We start from the raw sequence: 22,227 nt of genomic DNA on the forward strand, positions 1-22,227 counted from the left end.
TCCAGTCTCTCCACATTCTTGCCAGTTGTCTGCCTTTTTGAAACTATAGCCATTCTAGTGGGTGTAAAGTGGTAACTCATTGTGGTTTTAATTTGCATTTCCCTGATGACTAGTGATGATGAGTATCTTTTCATGTGTCTTAGCCAGCATAAGATTCTTGGTAAAATGTCTCTTCAGAGCTCTTACCCATCTTAAAATTGGGTTGTCATCTTTTTGAATTATAAGACTTAGCCGATTTTTCACAATCTGGCCCGGTCACTGCCAGTCCTAATGATGTGGTGATTGAGGTGACCTGATGAGGAGGAGCTGGGACCATCCAGGATGCCTGGAACTGGGACAAGGCAGCCATGTCTGCAGCGCGCCCTGTGTCAGTTCGTTCCTCCCAGGTAGATGGGACTCACAGTGGCCTTTTGACTCCCAATTACTGTGTCAGAGAAGCGAGGAGATGACTCGTTCTATGTCTTAGAGATCATAAGCTCAGTGGCTGGCTGTTGTCTGATGAACAAGGGGACTGACCTAAAGAACCCCGCAGCATATTCTCATTGTAGCCTGGTTTTTTTCTTTTCCTTTCGTTCTTTCTTTCTTTTTTTTTTAATGATTTATTTATTTTAGAGAGAATGTGAGCAAGAGCATGAGCAGGGGGAGGGGCAGAGTGAGAGAGAGAACCCTGGAGCAGACTCCTCACTGAGTGCGGAGCCCAGTGCAGGGCTCAATCCCAGGAACCTGAGATCATGACCTGAGCCAAAGGCAGATGCTTAACCGACTGAGCCACCCAGGCACCCCTAGCCTGTTTTTTTTTCTTTCATAACTCTTGCCACAATTTAAATTAAGTAGTTTTTTTTCTGTAATATTATACATTGAATATCCTCCTCCCTCTCCTAGATGATTAAAAACCCCTGGGACAAGGACCACATCTGTGTGTTTTGTCATTGTCACCGGTCTCTAACACAGTATGCAGTAGGCAACCAACCAATTTTTGTCGGATGGAAGAATGACTGGAACATACCAGTCATGGGGGTTGAGGAGGATGTACTCTGCTTTGCAGTGGGTGATTCACACGAAAGCATGAAATAGAGGGTTGTTTGTTAAATAAGTAATTCATTAGCCACTGCATGTGCTGCTTAGGGACTTGTATTTTAACCGCCACTGATGCCATTTCCCCCATGTATTTCTCCTTTCCAGCGATCTATAACTACAATGCCTCTCAAGATGTGGAGCTGTCCTTGCAGATTGGAGACACGGTTCACATCCTGGAGATGTATGAGGGTAAGTCTGGATGGCCTTCTGCCAGACGGGGAAGGGGAAAAACGGTGGAAGTTACTTATTAATAAGGCACTTAGAGCAAACATCAATATGCTTTACTTCCTAAAGTCATGCTAGTAAAAATCCAGGAAGTACTTTAGGTTATACAAGTTCCTACTGGGGATGATTTCAGAACAGCCCGTTGAATACAGGAGTGCAAACGTGCCCAGACATCCGAATCTCAAAGTACGTGAATCGTTGAAGCCCAAGCCCTGGATGGAGAGGGATCTGCCACAGGGCTGGCTTGGGAGGAGCCACGTGGGACACCAGATTGGCTGTCGTGCCAGGGGCACTGCTGATTAAGTGGCTCTTTCTACTCAGCACTAAATGTTGCCAGATTGGAGGAGAAATGAGGGAGAGACCTACTGGTGTTGCTGAGATTCTTTCACAGAATTAGGTCAGGGCTACAGCTGATCCAGAAAGCCCACTAGTATATTCCTTGCAACTAGCTTGGGCCAGGGAGGTAGTTCCAGTTAACCTGTTACTGTGTTAGGGCCAGGGAGGTAGTTCCAGTTAACCTGTTACTCAGGATTCTTGATCTGTCTGAGAGGCACGAGTCATGTCTGCTTCTACCGCATCCCACCCCACCCCAAGCTTTTAGCTCCAACTCAAACTCTTGGATTCCTAGCAGGACTCTTCCATGTATCCACATTTCTGATTCAAATCCCCAGAGTACAACAAACATGTATACAGGCCACTGAAGTTGACCAAAGCAAAGACCAATTTTTAGGGCCCGTTTATTCTCTGAAGATTGAGACAGGAATGAGGTAGGACGCTAAGGCAGACTTTTCTCATAGAGTGAGGCTTGTGAGAATCAGGATCTCTAGATTTTCAGGGTCTGCACTCCCCCTCACCCCAGTAAATGCTCATCATGGTGGAATGGCAGAGGTGGTCAAGAACCTAATGTGGATTCCTAGGATGGGGAAGAAAAGATGTGAAGCCAGGAGGAAAGGAAGCAAGGTTTGGCCATAGAAAAGCTAAGTCATTCTGCCCAGTTGCACAGAAGACTCTGTTATTCCTGCTGCCTCTCTTTATTTTTAGGCAGAGGGCAGGGGTTTGCTTCTCCCTTCCACACAAATCAAAGTACAATCATGCAGCTCCTAGGGGAAGGGAAAAGGTGGGGGGCTGTGTGGACTCTTCCTCTACTCTCTCTTTTCTGTTTTCATCCTCACCATCTCAGGTCCAGCCCAACATCAATTCCATGTAGTCCCTAAGTCTCTGAGACACAAAGGACAATCCACTATCGTCTCGTCTCAGGACTTCTTTGCTTATTGAAGCCGTAGTTCCCTCAATCCTTACTAGGTCTTACCTCTTTGTCAGGGGCCAGATTAATCCGTTCTTTTTAGTGTATCTATGGACACACATTTTTGCATTGTACAGGTGAAAGGTGTATGTTCGGTATCTGTAACTCTTCCAAACGGGCTTGAAAAGAATGTGTATTAGGATCATGGGGTGAGAGTTCTGTAGATGACAATCAGATTCTGATTTCTCTGTCTTTTTTTTTTTTTTTTTTTTGAATTTGCTCTTTGTTAATGTTTTTCTGCATTTTCGGTCACTGAGAGAACCGTGTTAAATCTTCTACAGTGCTTGCAGTTTATGTCAGTGATGATTTACAGTGATGTCAGTTTTTTGCTTTATATATTCTCAGACCTGTTTTTAGGTACATACAACTTTAACTTTAGAATTGTTATATTAAGCAGTTTGAACTTTTAATTCCTGCTTATTAAATCTTTTACCATTATTTTTGTCGGTAGCAATGCTTTTTCCCTTAGCCTAGTTTGTCTGAAATTACAGCTAACTCATTGGCAGTCCAGGACTCCAGTTTTTGTTCTCTTGGACTCATGAGGCCATCAGAAATGCTGCTCAGCCATTCAGTACACTTTTTTTTAATTCGGCAGGTGCCCCAAGAAGAGAGCAGCCTCGGATGCTGGTCTCATCTTTCTGAGTCTTGGTCTTTTTCAGATCTTGACCTCATAATTCCCATTTTACCATGTTAGATTTTCAGTACGTGTGCATGTGTGTGTATGTGTTTGTGTCTGTTGTGTTGTCAAGTTTTTCTAAGTGTACTGTGTGTGGAGTGTAGGAGGGAAGAGTGGAGAGTTGATTGGAAATAAAGTAGGTGATGTCTTTTGAATACATTTTCAAAATTCTTTTTCATCTCTATGTGACCCCAGCATATTTTTTGAAATAGCTAATTGAAGCACTTTGTCCTCAGAGGATTCATATTAATGACCATTTTATATTTGCGTCTTCTCCGTACTTTACTGAGTAATCTCCCAATTGACCAATGAACATTCCTAAAGGTAGCACTCCTCTGGAGCAAGCTGAGGGGGTCACTGAGCTTGGTTGAATATAAATGTAATCAGAGGTGCACAAACACATTCATTTCAAGTCCAAAAGCCACAGCGCTCCCAGCGTTTTGCAGCTCGGACAGTGGTATGCTTGCCGGTGCTGGCCCCGCTGATGGACGGTCACACAAAAACCTGCCACTTTATCGATGCTGCATCTTGAATATGATGATCCTGGTGCTCTAGTCCTGACAGCAGGAAGCTGGTGTGCCTGTTAATTGCTACCATAAAATACTTGATCTGCCGTAGGACTCCTTGATGTTGAAAAAGGATGTCTGTGCCCATTCGGCAGAACGCCGCGTGTCAAGGTATGAATGGGCAGTCTTAGAACATGAGCTTACGGAGTTCATTTACCACCACCAAGTGGCCTGTCAGTTTTACAGAGATTTTTATATTGGATTAAGCTTTTATATAGTGCTTATTTTATGGGATTAATTTTTTTTTTAATAGTGCCCGCCTTGCCAGATGCAGTGATAGGTTCTTCTATCTCCTAAGTACTTCGAGTTCTTGGCTGGGTTCTCAGATTCCTTTATTATTTCAGGCAGTGCAGGACTAAGTGAGGGCAGGAGTACTTTGCAAACATTAAACACGGTGGAAAAGCTGAGTAATAACTTGAGTTCTCTCCCTCCCTCCCTCCCTTCCTCCCATCTCTTCTTTTCCTTTTAAAAAAAATAATAAACAGAATGGAAACACCCAGAGTACTGCCAGATGGAATTTAAGGCTAATGCTGGCACTATCTTCCAGCTTCCTGTCGGATTTGGCTCCCAGGGCTCCCCACTGCACACTCTGCCCTCCCCCCCGGCCTTTGCAATATTCACATACCAGACCAGTGGGTGCTTCTTCCGGTGTGGACAGGAGTCTACCTTTCTGGAGCCCAGATACAGAAAAGTCTTTTCTGCCCGCAACCCGCCACAGAATACCACTTAGGACTCTTCCTTTTGCTGTTTCCTGCCCTGTGGTCGAATGAATAATTACGAAAGTAGTAGCTCCTTGAAGGCAAAGCCCGCTCCTCTTTCATTTCAGGGCCGGTGTCTAGCATAGCACCTGGCATAGAGTGGGTGTTCTGCAGAAGTCTGCTAAATGAGTGAAGATAAAATACGAGACCAAGGCAAACCCGTTGGAGCAAGGCAAGCTAGTGTGGAGAGTAAGAGGGGCAGGGGGGGTCACCTCCATAAAACCCCAGATATTATAGGCAGAGTTGTTCTTCTCCTTCCATGAGGGAAACACAGGAGGCTTCAACATTTCCCCGCCCTTTGCAGACTGCAGAAGGATTTGTTATTGCATGAGTTTTTTGCTTTTGTTTTTAATAACAGCTTCACTGAGATCTATTTCAAATACCATGCAATTTACCCATTTAAAGTACACGATTCAATGGCTATTTACAAAGTGCGCCATTCACAGAGTTGGGCAACTATCATCACTATCTACTTTCAGAACATTTTCATTATCCCAGAAAGAAACCCTGTACCCATTTGGTGGTCATTATCCCCCAGCCCCGAGCAACCACCAATCTAATTTCTGTTTCTGTAGATTTGCCGAGTCTAGACATTTCATGTAAATGGGATCATATAATATGTGGTCCTTTGTGACTAGCTGCTTCTACTTAATGTAGTGTTTTCAAGGTTCATCATCATTATAGCATGTATCAGTACTTCCTATCTTTTTATGGCTGAATAAAATTCGTTGTATGCATATATCACATTTTACTTATCCATTCATCAGTTGATGGACATTTGGATTGTTTACACTTTTAACCTATTCTGAATAATGCTGCTATAAACATTTATGTACAAGTTTCTGTGTGGACATGTGTTTTCACTTTTCTTGGGTATGTTCCTAGGAGTGGAATTGCTGGGTCATATAATAGCTTTTATGGTTAACCTTTTGGGGAACTGCCAGACTGATTACTTGAGTTTTGCCTCCAAAATAGCCCAAATGAGTGAGCTGTTACCACTTATCACTCATGTCTTTCTGTCACCTTGCCCTTGAACTTTATTTGTTACTAAAAATAGGGGCAGGGAAGTAGAATTGACAGAGAAGCTATATACTGCTCATCTTTCACAGGCCCCCAAGAACTATTTTCCTTCAGAGACTTTTTCAGGGAACAAAAATCCTCAAGGACTGAAGCAAGAGTCCTCTCCTTTCTTCATCTTTAGCACTAGCCTAGCCTGTAGTCATTGCCTTGTCTTTGCTTCTTTAACCAGACAAGGGATTTGATAGTGAGACAGCTGTTCTCCATCTAGAATGTTCTTTCCCACCCCAGATCCATGGGCATGGCTGAAAAAAATCACTGCTACCTTGAGATTCCAGTTGTGGTCATTTGTTCATTAAAAAACACTTGCTGAGCAAGTATTATGCTCTTTATTCTGTGCCAGGTACCTTTATTGAGCATAAGAGATATTCTAGGCACTGAGGTCACCTGAATGATGAAACAGCAAGGTTCCTGTTCTCATAGGGTTTCCATTCGAGGGATAGACAAAAACAAGTGAACGAAGTAAGTAAACAAAACAATTCAGATACTTAAATTTGCTACGAGGAAAAAAGGTTGGTATTACCAGGCCCAGAAGAAGATGAGAGTGATGGACAGGGAGCAGAGGGATAAGGCAGAAGGACTACTTTAGATCAGATGGTTTTGTCCCTATTGAGGGTGACCGTCCTGGGCAGGACACTTAAACTCTTTTTGTGTCATGGTCATTGCATCTAGAACTGGGTTACTTTTTGAATTGAAAGTGATTAAATGAAAGTGCTCTGAAAAATTAAGGTTACAGCATTCCTTTTACCATTAAGCTCTCCTCTCCTGTGATTAACCAAATTCCAGTCATAAGTGATTTAATGCTCAGGGTCTGCTGTTCCACCAATGGATACGGGTTTCCTGCATTTGATTCATATCCACTGGTAACTCGTTTTCAGCTCTATAAACCACGCACAAGCTCAAGAGAGAGGGTGGCTGATGTTAACGGTGATTTCTGGGGGTAAGCATAACATAGTTGGCCATAACAAAATGAGATAATGTCTCAAAGGCGTTCCAAGCTCTACAGAAGCAGGCGCAGCATAAAGCTTTGTACAGTTTTAGTGTTATATGTAAGAACCCAAAGGATAGCACAGATGCTTTCATTGGAACCAGACAAAACAGGCAATCTTGAAAAGTTGAAATAAAAAGAAGCATTTGTGTATATACAGGAGGTCCCTAATATACCCATGTGATTTCTTCTGTATACAATGAGTCCAGTTTTCAAATGCACCTTAATCAAGAAATCCATTCCCTTATAATAAAGGGAATTAATGTGGATTATGACTTGAGCTGTACATATCTTGAATCTTATCTTTATAAAGCAGGCTTTTTTTGTGAGCAAGTATAGAGGGCAGTCTTATGGCAGATAGGCAGAGGTACATGGCACTGAGCTTGGGCTCCGTGGCTGACAAAACCTTGTAGCAGAAGCATGAAAAAGAAGAGAGTGCTTTTGAACTTGTTTCAAGCAGGGGCTTAATCATCTCTCTGAGATGTGCTAATTGGACCTGCACTGGACCATCTGGCACAGAAAGGTCTTACTGAACTCTTTCAGAATGTCCGAGTCAAGAAGATGGGTTGTTACATCCTACAGTCCTGTACAGCAGTGTCCCAACCCGGTAGCCTTGACATTCCTTGATCATACCTCTTTTCTTTGCCTTCTCTATTTGGTCAGCTGTACCCAATGGTCATAGATGAGTGAGAAATAAGGAAAATCATAACTAATTTTTAAAAATCAGTTCTTAACAGCACGTGTAAAGTTTTACCGGGTATAAGCTGAGATACGGCGTTTGATGTATTTGTAACTTTCATTTACTTTTGTTACCCCATTAGTCAGGAACACTGAAAGTTTATTATAATTCAGAATCCATAGTCTCACCATTTTCTAGTTATAAAAACAACTGCCGTTCACAAACATCAATGGCAGTGAGCCCAACAGCTTGGATTTTATGGTAAGGACTGCGTGCGAACATTCTGGCATCCTCCTGGAAAGCAAATGAGGCCGTGTGGCATTTTGTTGAGTGTGCTGGTCACTTCCCACATCTGTTTGACCTTTACCTTAAGTACTGCTGGGGACATATGTTCCCGAGATGTGTTTCTCAAAAGATGAGTGTGGCGACAGGAGTGTGTTTACAGAAAAACTAATTAAAAAGTGGAGCCGGTAAGAAGTCTCCTCTCAGATTTAATCTTACTGAAAGGAGAATGACTTTTCTTGTTCTTCCTTTTGAGATATGTGTGAATGTGCTTCTAAAATGCCATCTTCAAAATGTCTGTTCTTTGTATATTAGGCCTACATGGGATCTTCTAGGACTGGGGTCAGGACTTTTTTCTGAGTGGTGCCTTCATTCAGTTACTTTGCCATGAACTGGCGCTTGGAGTTGGCCCATTTGAACGGCTGCCCACGCACCTAAGGAGGCAAGCTCAGCCTGAAAGCAAAGGCGTTTTGGGGGATGCTCTGGAGGAATGTTCTCATGAGCTTTTGGTGTCCCATAAATTTTGGTCTTGAAGGGATCCTAGGGGGATCATGGGGTTAAGAAGGTGGCAAAGTGGTGGGCAGGCTCCTTCCATCCCACGCATATACATAACCACTCATGGCTCCCTTCACACCTCTGAATGTGGGGCCATTCACATTATTTGGTGTATAACTTCTATCAAAAATGCCTTAGGTGTCTTATCTCCATTGGGAAATGTGGCACATCAAACCATCATCGGGCTAGGTACGACTCAGTGAAGGACTAGTGTAAGGAGAAAGTCCTAGAGGGAAGTTTAAGATTGATTGAGGGCAAACAGGAACAGGATTTTTCTCCTCTTGCTTATATCTGGAGAGAGAGGATTAATGTATGCCTCTACTTTGCTCATAGTAATGTGAGAGCAATTTATGATCTCAAAAAGCATATAAGGGGACTTGGGCATCCTAAGTACCCACTCTGTGCTGGAGTGTCCCATCTTACTCAACCCATGGAAGCAAATCATTCAATAGAAAGTGTTGTAGAGAGCATGCTGCCTGAAAAAACTAAATGCTGCGAATTAGTCTTAGAAGCGCAGAGAACTGTGGTTCTTTCCCTGGCCTCACCTCCATGTGTAACCAGGCTACACAGAGCTGTGGCCAGGGCAGGAGAGGAAGGATGCTTGTTATACATGGATTATTAGTCTCACTTTTATGTTCTGCGTGTGTGTCCCCAGCGTTTGTCATCTGAGCAATATTAAATATGTGTGCACTTAACTTTGACAACAGGAATATGAGTTTCAACAACCTTACCAAGCACGTCAGTCCCTCTTTTGAATGGCAGGAGTAATCAACACTGAATTCCTAACCTCAAATACTTGCTTAGTGCTCACCGATGCAGACTGAAGAGTCTGTCACTACAGTTGGAATTGAAGGAATGGGAGGGGGCAGGTGTTTGAATTAGTCTTACTGTCACATTCATTGCCCACTGAATGTCAAGTCATGCCTTAGAAGCCCCTATTTGGGTAGCTTCTGGGTTCTTTTTTTGGCTGCATTCAGTATCTGCTCAGGCCCTGAGTTACTCAGCACTATTTTCTCAATTATTCAAGCCATCGTCATACAGTTTTTCTGTCACCCAAGCTCTTTCTTCTACTTTTTCTTGTTACCTTTCCCTTAAAGTCATCTTTCCTATGGTTTTCTTGGGGGCAGGGAGCTTATTCTCTTGGAAGATAAAAGTATGTCTTATCAGGTGCTACAGTTATGGAATAAGGCTTCCCCCTTGCCTGGTATCCCAGCTGCCTTATGTACACTTCAGCTTTGTCGTCAGTAACTTGAGAATAATTTAGAGAGGTTCTTCTCCTTCTTGCAGGAAGCACAGACACATTCCTCACAAAACAAAGAAAAGAGAACTTTAGTCTGGCATCATTAGCCCGGGAATCAGACAATGGCCCTAGAAGTGGGAGATAGTCCCTGGATTATGTCACTGGTACCCTCGGTTCCAAATTTGTCTGGCATTTTACTCTCCTCTGTTCGCCAAGCATTGAGCTGAGGGCTTTCATGTACTGAATCTTAGCTCTTGCGATCATGGGAGACCGCAGTTCCCGATGCTCGTTTAGTAAATGTGAAAATCAGGTTCAGGAACTTGAAAACTTCATACAGCCGTTAAATGGTAGAGCTATGATTCTCACCATGGTTTTTTGGAATCCAAGTAGAATGTTCTTTCCACATTGTGAGGCCTTTGAGGAAATGATGCTTCTCTATTTTGGACCTAACCTATAGTGTTTCAAAGAGGGTGAGGTTCTTTTGCTTTTTAAGTAGCTGTCAGACAAGCTTCCCACCACCCCATGTGTCTGTGTTGGGGTGAGCTCTTTCAGAACTTCATTTCCCCCATGGCTCATCCACACTCGCTTGCTGCTCTGGCCAGGGGGGTCTCCTCACTGTTCTCCAAGCCCACTGTGTGCTTGGGCCCTCTGCCCCCCCCAGTGCCAACATGCCTCATCTGCCCCCGCCGCCTCTCCTCTGCCTGTTTTCGAGAGCTGGCTTTCTCTGAGCAGGTAGGCACGTCTGTTCCAGGGGAGCACAGCCCCGTCATCTCCCCCACCCAGAGATAGGGGCCCTCCTCCCCCAGCCCACACACTCCAGGTCAGAATTACTGAGGGGCTGGGCTTCAGTTACCCACAGTGTGCCCAACCCCCTTAGGTGTGGCCGGCAGGTCAGAGAGGGAAAAGTAAGCAGAGAGGTCTCTGGAGGGGTCTCTGACCACCCCAACCTGAAGCAGTCTCCCTCCCCACGTGTTTGTGGCAGTGAGTGTCCAGCTGGTGTCCCCGCCTGTGCCCTCCTGCTTGGATTAGTCCAGAAGGCATTTGCATTGAGCCCAGCGGTCTTTGGCTCGCACAGTCTCGGAAAGTCCCACCTGGTTCACGTTTGTGCCCTTGCTGCTGATCCTTTGCTACCAGGACTCATACCGCCGTCACCACTACTGGGTCCCCACCTCTGTTTCTGCCACTGTTGATGTTGTTACACCCCCGACAGCGTCTCCTCGTCTCTGTCTCGGTTCTCAAAGTGGAGCCCAGTGGTTCGCTTTCAGAGTCCGTCAGTACAGCTTTGCCCTTTCATTTTTAGGATGCGTTGCACTGAGGAACTTGAAGCAGGTTTCTAAGTGACCCAGACCGACGGGGTCTTGGGACAGCGCTATCCGTGTCACACGTGCTAAGCTAAGGCGTGCCCGCTTCCAGTGCCTCTGCACGGGCTGTTTCCTCTCTTGCTGGAGCCTCCGTTCTCCCTTCAGAAAGGAAGGCCGTCTGTATGCGTGCCCTTTACCTTGATGTCCTCCTCAGGAGGCTTAGATGGTCGCCTGAGAAAAGCAGCCTGCGCTACAGTTCCAGAAATCCTCGGTAACTAGCTGTGCAGGTTTGTCTTCCCTCACCTGTGTCTCTGTTCCACCAGCGGTCAGATTGGAACGGCTGAGATGGGGGCTTGGGGTTTATACTCTCAAACTCCTGGAGGCTCCACAGAGCCTAGCATAGGTATTTGTAAAGATGGGCCCCCTAAATTTATCTTGCTTGATGAATTGATTCCTCACTCACAAACCTGCATCCCTCTCTTGTCCATCTTGCAAATTGGTGCTGCTGCTAAAACCAGTCTTAACGGTGAATTGCAGCAAAACTGTATGCTGTATGCTGTCATTTCAGCTTTCTCAAACTAGTTGGATAAGCTCGAGAGAGACGTGCGTCACAGAGGAGGGCAATTAGAGCCAATGGCAAGATGGCTGGCTGCCGGCAGGATTACTTTGCTTTAAAAAAGAGAAAGAAGGAAAAAGCCACGTCCAGGAAGTACAGCGGGAGTTGGCAAACCAGAGTGATGATGTTGATTAGCCTAGAGGAAATTTTATTTCCCCCATGTCACTGAGCTACAGGGTGTCTGTGAATCCAAGAGACCTTTCCTCCTTTCGCAGTGGCCATTTGGATGTCATCTCTCCATTCTGCCAACTGCATCTGCCCCCACCCCCACCCTGGACCAGGTCCTCCTGCCCGTCTCGGGCGGGGGGGTTTGCTGCTTGAAAGAAGTCTCTTGTAGGCAACCAGGAGAAACTTCAACATTTTTAGCTATGGGGTGATAAGATTAACGAGATGGGGGAAAAAGTAGAATGTTTTTGTGGAAGGAAACTGAAGCCACAAAAGCTTTAATTACTTGAACAGTCGAAGAAATGGGAGTCCCACAGAACCAGGCCTGTGCATTTCAGGTGAATCCTCTTCATAAGGAGCAATGCCGCCTCTTCTCTGGACATTCTGGCCTCCGGGGCAGGGCCCAGCTCTGCCCAGTGGGCGTGGGATCCCAGGGGGAGAACAGGGTCTCTGGGACCTCGCTGTCAGATCGTGCTTTGGAGATGCAGATTTTTTCATGCAGCCCTCGCATCATCTGTTCTGTCCATGACCACCAGCTCACAGGACCTTCTCTTTCTCATTGATGAAGTTATTTAAAGTTTATGGCTTGCCTGCTATGTTCCAGGCACCCCAAAAAACAGGCCTCTTTTCTGTTCACTCAAGAAATAAAATGAAAGATGGAAACCTCATCTCTTGCTTTTCCACTTACTTGGCATGCTTGCCTGCATGGGTGTTTTATATTGGTTGGATTCCATGGCTAAGCTTCCTTCCTATGAGAGGCAGTGCCTTTGCCTTGAGCAAGAATCGCATATGCTGCATGGCCCAGGAGGCAGGTGGTGGAAGGCAAACAGTGATGAACCCGGTGGGAGGAGCCCTGTGTTTGCATTCCCAGCTTAGATAGTAAGTCCCTGGTTGACTTTGCACAACCTTTCCAATTCCTTGCCTGTATTTCCTCATTTTTAAGTAAGGGTGTTAGACTTTGGGGAAGTCTGAGTTCTTTTGGAGCTCACACTTGTAACATCTATCTGTGAGTCCTAAAGGCACAAAACTGAGCTAAGATGTTTGACTGGGAAGACTGATTTGTTTACCAAAAAGGTATAAAAGAATAGAATCATCTTTTACTATCTTTGTATCCTTTTCCTTTCTGCCTTTGAACTTATTTTCAAAAGCACTGGTGAGGGGGGCACCTGGGTGGCTCAGTCGTTGGGCGTCTGCCTTCGGCTCGGGTCGTGATCCCAGGGTCCTGGGATCGAGTCCCACATCGGGCTCCCTGCTCGGCGGGAAGCCTGCTTCTCCCTCTCCCACTCCCCCTGCTTGTGTTCCTGCTCTCTCTGTGTCTCTCTCTATCAAATAAATCAAATCTTTAAAACAAACAAACAAAAAGCACTGGTGAGGCTGGTGGGCATGCAAGCTGGTGCAGCCACTCCGGAAAACAGTAGGGAGGTTCCTCAAAAAGTTAAAAACAGAGCTACCCTATGACCCAGCAATTGCACTGCTGGATGTTTACCCCAAAGATACAAATGTAATGATCCGAAGGGGCACCTGCACCCCAATGTTTATAGCAGCAATGTCCACAATAGCCAAACTATGGAAAGAACCCAGATGTCCATCGATAGATGAATGAATAAACAAGATGTGGAATGGGCGCCTGGGTGGCTCAGTTGGTTAAGCGACTGCCTTCGGCTCAGGTCATGATCCTGGAGTCCCAGAATCGAGTCCTACATCGGGCTTCCTGCTCGGCAGGGAGTCTGCTTCTCCCTCTGACCCTCCCCCCTCTCATGCTCTCTCTCTCTCATTCTCTCTCTCAAATAAATAAATAAATAAAATCTTTAAAAAAAAAAAAAAAAGAAAGAATCAAAAAAAAGAAGATGTGGAATATTACAATGGAATATTACTCAGCCATCAAAAAAAAAAAAGAAATCTTGCCATTTGCAATGACATGGGTGGAACTAGAGGGTATTATGCTAGCAAAATAAGTCAATCAGAGAAAGGCAATTATATGATTTCACTCATGTGGAATTTAAGAAACAGAACAGAGGAGCATAGGGGAAGGGAGGGAAAAATAAAACAAGATGATATCAGAGAGGGAGACAAATCATAAGAGACTCTTAACTATAGGAAGCACACTGAGGGCTGCTGGAGGGGACCGGAGGAGGGACAGGGTAACTGGGTGATGGGCATTCAGGAGGGCACGTGATGTAATGAGCACTGGGTGTTATATACAACTGATGAATCACTGAACTCTACCTGTGAAACTAATAATACATTATATTAATTAACTGAATTTAAGTTAAAAAAAACAAAAAGTAAAAACACCAGTTAACTGCCCAGTGCATTTGGAAAGTGAGCATCCCATAGTTGGAGGACAAGGCTCCAACAGCTGAGCTGTTTCTGTCTGTCCTCTGAGGAGTTTGTACCCAGCTGTTTCTGCTCACCAGCTTCCCTGGAGGGACCTCAGCCATCTCTCTGAGGGACATTCGCTTGGGGATGGGAGGGCAGGCTTTGGCCATGGGAACCAGCCAGAGGAACCCAACGGGTTTACCTGGCCCACAGGGGATGGACCTTTGACCTTGGCCTAATTAACTGCCAGACCAGTGACACTTAAAGGAAAAACAACAGGATTTAGCACCTGCTCTTCCTCTGTGGATCCTCCCTGGCAGCCCTTCCCCTCCCCTACTTCGTGGTGCATGTAAACAGTGGCTCCCTGTCTGTTTCTTGCCTTTAATCCCTGGCAGGTCAACAGTATCAATATTGTGAATGTACTTAATGCCACTGAACTGAACACTTAACAATAGTTAAAATAGTATATTTGATGTATATTTGACAACACAAAAAGGGTTTATTGTTCTGGGGGTGGGACTAATTTATTGTGGGACTGCGAAACGAGGAGAGCTTTTACAAAACTCTCCATGAGTTACACATCTAAATAATGCTTTTATGGTTCAGACAGTCTTGAGTCCCCCTTAGGAATTGCCTTCAGAGTCTTTAGCATATTCATAATTCTCCCTTTGTACACCAGTGTCTTCAAGTCTGCCCATTAGGAGCCCTTTGTATTCAATTATTTGTTTATGGATCTGTTTGCTTCCTCCTTGGAGACAAGGTCTGGCCCGCTGGTGTTCAGTGTTTTTATGTATAATAAATGAATGACCACATTAGCGATGTAAGCCCTTGGCTCCAGTAGCTCCTCCAAGAGTCTCTAACCACACTTTCCAAAGTAGCCCCACCCCCGCCCATCCCTCTCCCACAGTACTGTCCTTCCTTAATATGTTTTAGCCTCCTGTGCAGTGACTTTGTTTATTTGCTGGGTGTTTACAGGTATGTGGTTTTTTTCTTCCCACGATAAAGCAAGACTTAGAAGGATGGAGACACTGTACGTCTTGCTCTCTTGGCATCTCTCTGTTGAATGAGTAAATGAATCTCCAATCTGTGATTGATCTTTTGGAAATAGCAAAACTCGGTTTTTGCTATTTGCAGATTAGCTTTGGCACGTAAAGTGAGGGGGGAATAGGGATAATGTCTTAAGGAGGCACAATAAAAAGTAAAAATGATGGAGAAATGGGCCTGTGATTTTTCACACATGGCTCACTCTGGTTTCAGAGGCAGTTTCAGACAAAAACATTTAGTAATATTTGAGCAATGTCACTATCATGGAATTCTGTATCACCTTGAAGGGCTTACTTTGTAATGCTTATATGATAGTGTAAAATTTTGTATGGCTTTTAAAAATTGCAATAAAATTTATATACAGTAAAATGCACTCAGGTATTCAGTGACTTTTGACAAATGAATGCACCCCATGTACCTGATACTCCAATCAAGTTATAGAACATTTCCCTTGCCCCAAAGAGCTCCCTGTTGCATTCTTCTACACAATTCTCACCCCCAAAAGCAACTACTGCTCCAAGGAAGGTCACCATGCATTGGTTTTCCTGCTCTTCAACTTTATATAAATGGAATTATGCATGTCTGTTGTCTTTGGATTCTTTCATTCCACGTAATGTTTTTAGGTTCATCGAGGATGTTGCTTATGACAGTAGTTCATTCCTTTTCATCACTGAGTAATACCCTATTATGTGAATATACCACAGTTTGTCGATACTCCTATTGATGGACATTTCAATGGGTTCCAGTTTTTGACTACTAATAATAAAGCTTCGATTCACATTCTTGTAAAGTATTTTTATGAATGTAAGTTTTTACTGATCTTTTTTTTATTTAATTTTTTTATTTGAGAGAGAGGGAAAGAGAGTGCAGGAGCAGGGGGAGGGGCAGAGGGAGAGGGAAAAGCAGACTCCCCGCTGAGCAAGGAGCTCGATGTGGGGCTCGATCCCAGGACCGTGGGGTCATGACCTGAGCCGAAGGCAGACGCTTAACAGACTGAGCCACCCGGGTGCCTGGTTTTTACTGATCTTGGGTGCATACTTAGAAGTGGGGATATTGCTAGGTCATAGGTCATATGTATATATATTTTTTTTAATTTAAATTTTGTTAATTAACATATAGTGCATGTATGTTTAATCTTATGTGTAGCTACAAACAATGTGAGAGAATTCTAATTGCCCATATTTGTAGCAACTCTTCATAGAGAACATCTTTTTAACTCTAGCCATTCAAGTGGTTGTAGAGTGGTATCTCATCTAGAAAAAAAAAATTATTTACATTGAGTTGAATTCACCCTATTTAGCATACAGGTTTTGACTAATGCATGCAATCTGAAATGCTACTACAAGATAGAGAACAATTTTATCAGCACCCCCAGATTCTCCCATGTCCCCTGTACCAACCTCACACCAAGCTCAGCCTTGATCTGTTTTCTTTCTCTATAATTTTGCCTTTTCTAGTCCTGGCTTATCAGGACTTATTAGCTGTATTTTTTGTCTTCATTTTCAAATTTATCATTGTCATAAATGCATATAATTTTAAAGGCCAAGTCATTCCTGTCAAGTTTATGATAAACAGCCATCTCTTCCCACCTCCTCTTGGTTTCTGATTCTACTTTCAACTCTTTCAGCCCTTTGTTGTGGTATATGCTTTTTCATTTCTAAAGAATTGTGCTTCTTTACTTGATATTTCAATTTTCATTTATTAACTGCTTCTAATGGAAGATAAGGATTTAGCTCTCTTAAAATTCCTGCCAGCCATGCATATACCTGTCTGTGTCTGATAGAGACCTCCCAGTATAGATACATCATAATTTTTTCAAAGTTATTATTTAGATTACTGAGTCTATGTAGTATAAGTAGCAGATGCTATGAGCTGTACCTTCATTCTATTTCCTAGCTTGAATAATGTTTTTCTAGAGGTGTTAATTCTTTTCTTGGTTCTCTGTGGACCTACTTCTTTTTCGTATCCAGAAGTGTTTACCTCCTTCTCATATGTTCAGACGAATGAGACAATTTCGCGGTTCCACTTGCTTTCTTGGATTTGTTCTCCATGGAGTCCTCTGCCCTCCTGCTCCGTCCAGGACTGGTTGCTCTCCCGGCCACTTACATGGCTTCTTTTCTGAGCTCTCCATCATCATCTTTCTCAGGGTCAAAAAAAAAAAATAAGAAGAAGAACCAGTATGTATCAGCAGAGCCAGGGATAATGTGCATCTGTGTATAAATACAGGTTAACACATCTATTAATTTTGACCTGTCTACCTATTTTAGGAGTCATACGTACACAGGGGTACCTTCAAGTCCAGTCCAGCATCTCAGGTTCATTCTAGTTTTTTCCCTTTCTTGTAACTCTCTCCTATGACAATAAGAAACCTGGCTTCCAGGATTAATGTATTTACTTATTTCATCAGTTCCTCAGCATGTAATCAATCCATCTTCATGACCACACCTCCTTCCACATGGACACCCTCCTCAGTCTGTTCTCTCTCTGATAGCTCATGTCATTCCACCGTCCCCCCCACCTCGCCCTGAAGTCGTGGTTGTGGATGCCCGTCTCTTCACCCTCTTCCTGCGGACCCCCTGTCCCCCATGGATGCCCACCTTGTTCTGCCTGGTTCTGACACGCCATGGCAGTCTGGCCCCCTGTATGGATGCCGTCCCCACCCCCCTTGCAGATGCCTAAGTTGCCCTGTCCCACTTCATGGCTCAGGGCTCAGTTGTTCAGGAAAGGAAGGAGAAGGGCCAAGATACATGTCTTGCTTCTGTCTCCCATCCCCCAATGCTTTCCTTTTTTCAGTCTTCCTATCCCAAAGAATTACTTATGGCCACTCATTTGCTTAAACTCAAGATCTGAATGCTCTTGAATATTTGCCTTTTGTGGTGGGGGGGGGGGGGGGGCCCCCCCCCGGACCCTGAGATCTTGACCTGAGCGGAAAGCAGATGCTTAAACAACCCATTGAGCCACCCAGGCACCCCAATGATTGGATATTTGTGTTTATTGCAAAATGTTCATCACAATAAGTCTGGTTAACATACATTAGCATATGTAGTTACAAAATTCTTTTTCCTCATAATGAGCAGTTTTAAGACTTACTCTCTTAGCAACTTTCAAATCTGCAACACAGTATTATTAACTATGGTTGCCATCATGTACCTTTTACATCCCCATGACTTCGTCATTTTATAACTAGAAGTTTGTACCCTTTGAACCCTTTGACCCCCTTCACCCATTTCGCCCTCACCTCCACCCCTGCCGCTGGCAACCACCAACCAGTCTGTTCTATGTATCTGTGGGCTTGCAAACTCACTCTTTGAGACTGACATTTCACCTAACTCTGGGTAAGACTGGCCCTCTGGACTCACCATCCCCTACTATTCTCTTCATTTTAATAATGTACTAATTTTAAAAAGCATCCGAGATTCCCCCCAGTTCACACTCCTTACTGGTTGTAGGTGCTTGTTTGATAGAGCCTTCACTATCTCTCTGCACCGTGACGCATTTGGAAGCCTTAAAAGCATACCATATTTAGCTATAATTATCCTGTCTTAAATATTGGGATCAACTGGAACACTGGGTTCTTGCTTGTATCCCTTGCAGTTATTAGCAATTGAATTTATGGGGTCCTGACAGCATATGAGTAAAACCCCAGAGATAGACACGATTCTGCTAGTACCTAACGCCAAGCAAAATGAACATCCTACAAATTCAGTGTGGTAATTTTGTGCCTTTAGATAGGGGTTTTACACAAACCACAATTCTAGAGGAGACTTAGGAGGTAAAGAAAAAAAACATTTTTTTTTTCAAAAATGACAGGTTTCGGGGGGCGCCTGGGTGGCTCAGATGGTTAAGCGTCTGCTTTCGGCTCAGGTCATGAACCCAGGGTCCTGGGATCGAACCCCACATCGGGCTCCCTGCTCAGCGGGAGGCCTGCTTCTCCCTCTCCCACTCCCCCGCTTGTATTCCCTCTCTCGCTGTGTCTCTCTCTGTCAAATAAATAACTAAAATCTTAAAAAAAAAATTTTTTTTAATTTTAAAAAAATAACAAAAATGACAGGTTTTGGAAGCATAATTCTGTGATGAATGGCTGCGCAAAAATACTGTTTACACAAGGACAGAGAAATTCCCCTGTGACAGTGGAGCAAAGTCCAAACTGTTGCATCTTGGTTTTGTAGGACACAGGGACGTGGAAACTGCTTGGAAGAGACCATGTTCCTCCTCTTGCCTGCCCCTCCCCCGCCCCAGGATGAGCCTGAAACCAGTCATTCATGCAAACACACTTTCCTGTGGCCACAGAACCAGCTAGCGATGTCTAGCTGGGTGTTCTTACACCTGGCTCTCTCGTGCACTTTGACATCCGAAATTGGGAGCAGTGTTTCCTGTTTGAATGTCTTTTTCTCAACCGTGGGCCTTGATAGAAAACTGTGAACGATTTCACAGCATAGTATCCTGTTCTTTCCTGTAAAACAAAACAAAACAAAACAAAAAAATAGCAAAATTCTTTAAATTTTGAATACTGACAGTTTAAAAATTTGTGAAAATATTCTTAAATTTATGATCAAGGTAAATTCAACTTTGTTCTTATAACATATCCAGAACAGATTGTATCTCTCCTTTCTGGATGATTTCATGTAGAACAAATTGCAAGATAGTTCTAGAACTCTATTGGCAGATGCCTTAAGTTTTAATTACAGTTTGCATCTACTCACTGTATGTAGATGGCTGTTTTACACATATGTACCACTTATAGCCAGTTTGCTTAGGCAAGATGACCAAGTTGATGCCTGATGGACATGGGAATGAGGGAAATCATTACAGTAAATTACTTCTAATGAGTGTTCAATAAATATTTAATATGAGTTATCTGTTTATGGATCAATTAAATTGTGTACTCCCTTTATCAGATAGAGGGTGGAAAAGCATCCATAGATGTATGTGTATTTATTGAAATTTTTATAAAGAAGTTAAAGGCTTTATTTAAAGCCTCATCAAGCCAACAAATTTTTTTATTGTCAGGGGTGTGAATAGCATTGCCAAGAATTGTTTAAAATGTTCTTTTATTATTTGTTTATTTCAACTCTGTTAGGTGCAAATATTTATATATGTAAGATTTACCATTCCAGTTTAAAATTGTTCCAGAAGAGTGGTGCTTCAGCTGAGAATTTAGATAAGAGAGAGACTATATAAATTATTTTAAAGTATTTATTTTAGTAGTATAGGGTGACTTGTAGAATGTATATATATATGGATAAAAGACCTTCTTCATTCATGCAAAAACGCTTACTGAATGTCTAAGGTATTAAGGTATTAAGAGGTTGAGCTGCCTTCTGTCTTGTTTTTTTGTTCTGTCCTTTCTCAAAGGAGCAGAGATGAGGCGAAGTTCTATGTGAATTTTAAATCTTTTACCTATGAAGAGAATAAAGCTCTAATATAGATCTGGATTTTGATTGTGTAAATTTTGATTGTGTAATCAACTAAAATGTTCATATTCTAATTAGTCTGCTAATTGCCTCTTGGATGCCATCCAGGTATTCCAATAGAATATGAGGATGCATATTGCTCATATCTTTATATTATCTCAGATAACATAAAAGATTGTGTTTTCTTATTCCCCGGCAGGTTGGTACAGAGGATATACCCTCCAAAATAAATCTAAAAAGGTATGGCTTATCGTTTACTTTTTAAATTTGAATCTGTCTGCTAGTTTTGTGTTATGCTACCTGATCCCATTTTCTGCTCCTTGCTGTCTCTAGACCTAGTTTGTGTTCTCTGGGATGGCTGTTCTTTAGATCTGAAAACAAATTCTCTGACCTCAATGTAAAAGTAAAATAGCACAAGTCCCATGGACCATATTTCCCACCAGCCAACTTAAGGAGAAAGGCCAGAGGTGAATTCACACACCAAGTAGGGCCCTTGCAGGCTTGTTGCTCCCTGTTCCTCCAGCTCAGCAGGGTGGTGACACAGTGACATTGTTACTGTCGGCTATCTCCTTCAGGGGGGACCCGTGCTTCTTCTTTGTCCTTTAGCTCTCGTGCTAACATCCCAGAACTAAAGCATCTACCCATTTCTACTTGAGTCTATTCTTTATTATAAAATAGATAAGCCAGAATAGTAGTTTTGAAACTGTGAACCTCACAACCAACCCCAGTAATACATCATGAGATCAACATTGTGGCTTGTTAACCAACATCTTCCAAAAACCAAAATTCTGAAAAGTAGAAAAGAAAACGGAATGCCGTGATAAATACTGTCTCATGAAACTTCTGTGTGAGGTACATATTTTTTAATGTATTTTATTTTATTTTTTTTAAAGATTTTATTTATTTATTTATTTGAAAGAGAGAGAATGAGAGAGAGAGAGAGAGAGCACATGAAAGGGGGGAGGGTCAGAGGGAGAAGCAGACTCCCCGCCGAGCGGGGAGCCCGACGCGGGACTCGATCCCGGGACTCCAGGATCATGACCTGAGCCGAAGGCAGTCGCTTAACCAACTGAGCCACCCAGGCGCCCTTTTAATGTATTTTAAATTATATTTTATGTATATAGTTGAGGACTGGGTTGCCATGAAAATGCATCGCAGCATGGGCAGAGAGTTTGAAAAATACTGACCCTAGCAGGTTCCTGTGGCCAGTGCCAAAACTACTCATCATCAAGCTAAAGAAAATCTGTTAGTTATGTTAATGCGCCCTCAGTTAGTTTTAGGTCAGGTCAGGGCTTCTCCTTTGACGCTGCACTCTGGGGCAGCAATGCGGGTCAGCACTTTGTTTTGAAAGAGCAACGATGATAGGACCTGATAGGACCTGATAGGACCATCGTATTTCACAGTTAGTTCACATGCAAAATAGCTAATTAGGAGAGGGGTCAGAGAAACATTTTAGAATTTATCAAGAAGTGAGTGAAAAAAAGAAAAAGAACCCAACAAACCCCACAGTTCTTATTTTTCAAGCATGGCATGTGATAAAGTAATCTGAGCACACAACTATCGAAATTGCTCAGGGCCCAGAGAAAACCCCTTTCTACAAGGTTGTAGTCACTGGAAACCAGCGCTATTTGGATCAAGCTTTCTATATATTTGGCTCTGAAGTCACTATTTGCACATGTACGTGTCCACACACACCGTTTGTTAACATTGACAATTTAATAATCTTCCAAAATAAAGGGGTGTTTGCTTGTCATGTGAGGGTCACCTCCCACAATTTTGGTCCTTTTATCCCTCCCCAAATCCTGATGCTGAATTCTTCTGCCCACACTTCAATTCCTCTGTTTTCCCACCTGTTTTCATTTCCAACTTAACTACTTTGATTTAATCTCTTGCTGACTTTAATTTCTCCAGGCCTTCAAATAGGGACCGACGATGGGGACAT

At 43.2% G+C, this 22,227-nt stretch overlaps 1 protein-coding gene across 1 annotated transcript in view; it reads left to right on the plus strand.

Annotated features, from left to right (window-relative positions):
* The window catches only part of DOCK5 (dedicator of cytokinesis 5), a 181,877-nt gene that overhangs the window by 24,448 nt on the left and 135,202 nt on the right, over positions 1-22,227 (plus strand). Inside the window, exons 2-3 of the mRNA XM_035022587.1 lie at positions 1,183-1,266; positions 20,485-20,525. Of these exons, the coding sequence (XP_034878478.1) occupies positions 1,183-1,266; positions 20,485-20,525 (125 nt within the window). The remainder of the gene's footprint in view (positions 1-1,182; positions 1,267-20,484; positions 20,526-22,227) is intronic.

The sequence above is a fragment of the Mirounga leonina genome, unplaced genomic scaffold, assembly GCF_011800145.1.
Source record: "Mirounga leonina isolate KUSES-001 unplaced genomic scaffold, KU_Mleo_1.0 Mir_176, whole genome shotgun sequence".
NCBI lineage: Eukaryota > Metazoa > Chordata > Mammalia > Carnivora > Phocidae > Mirounga > Mirounga leonina.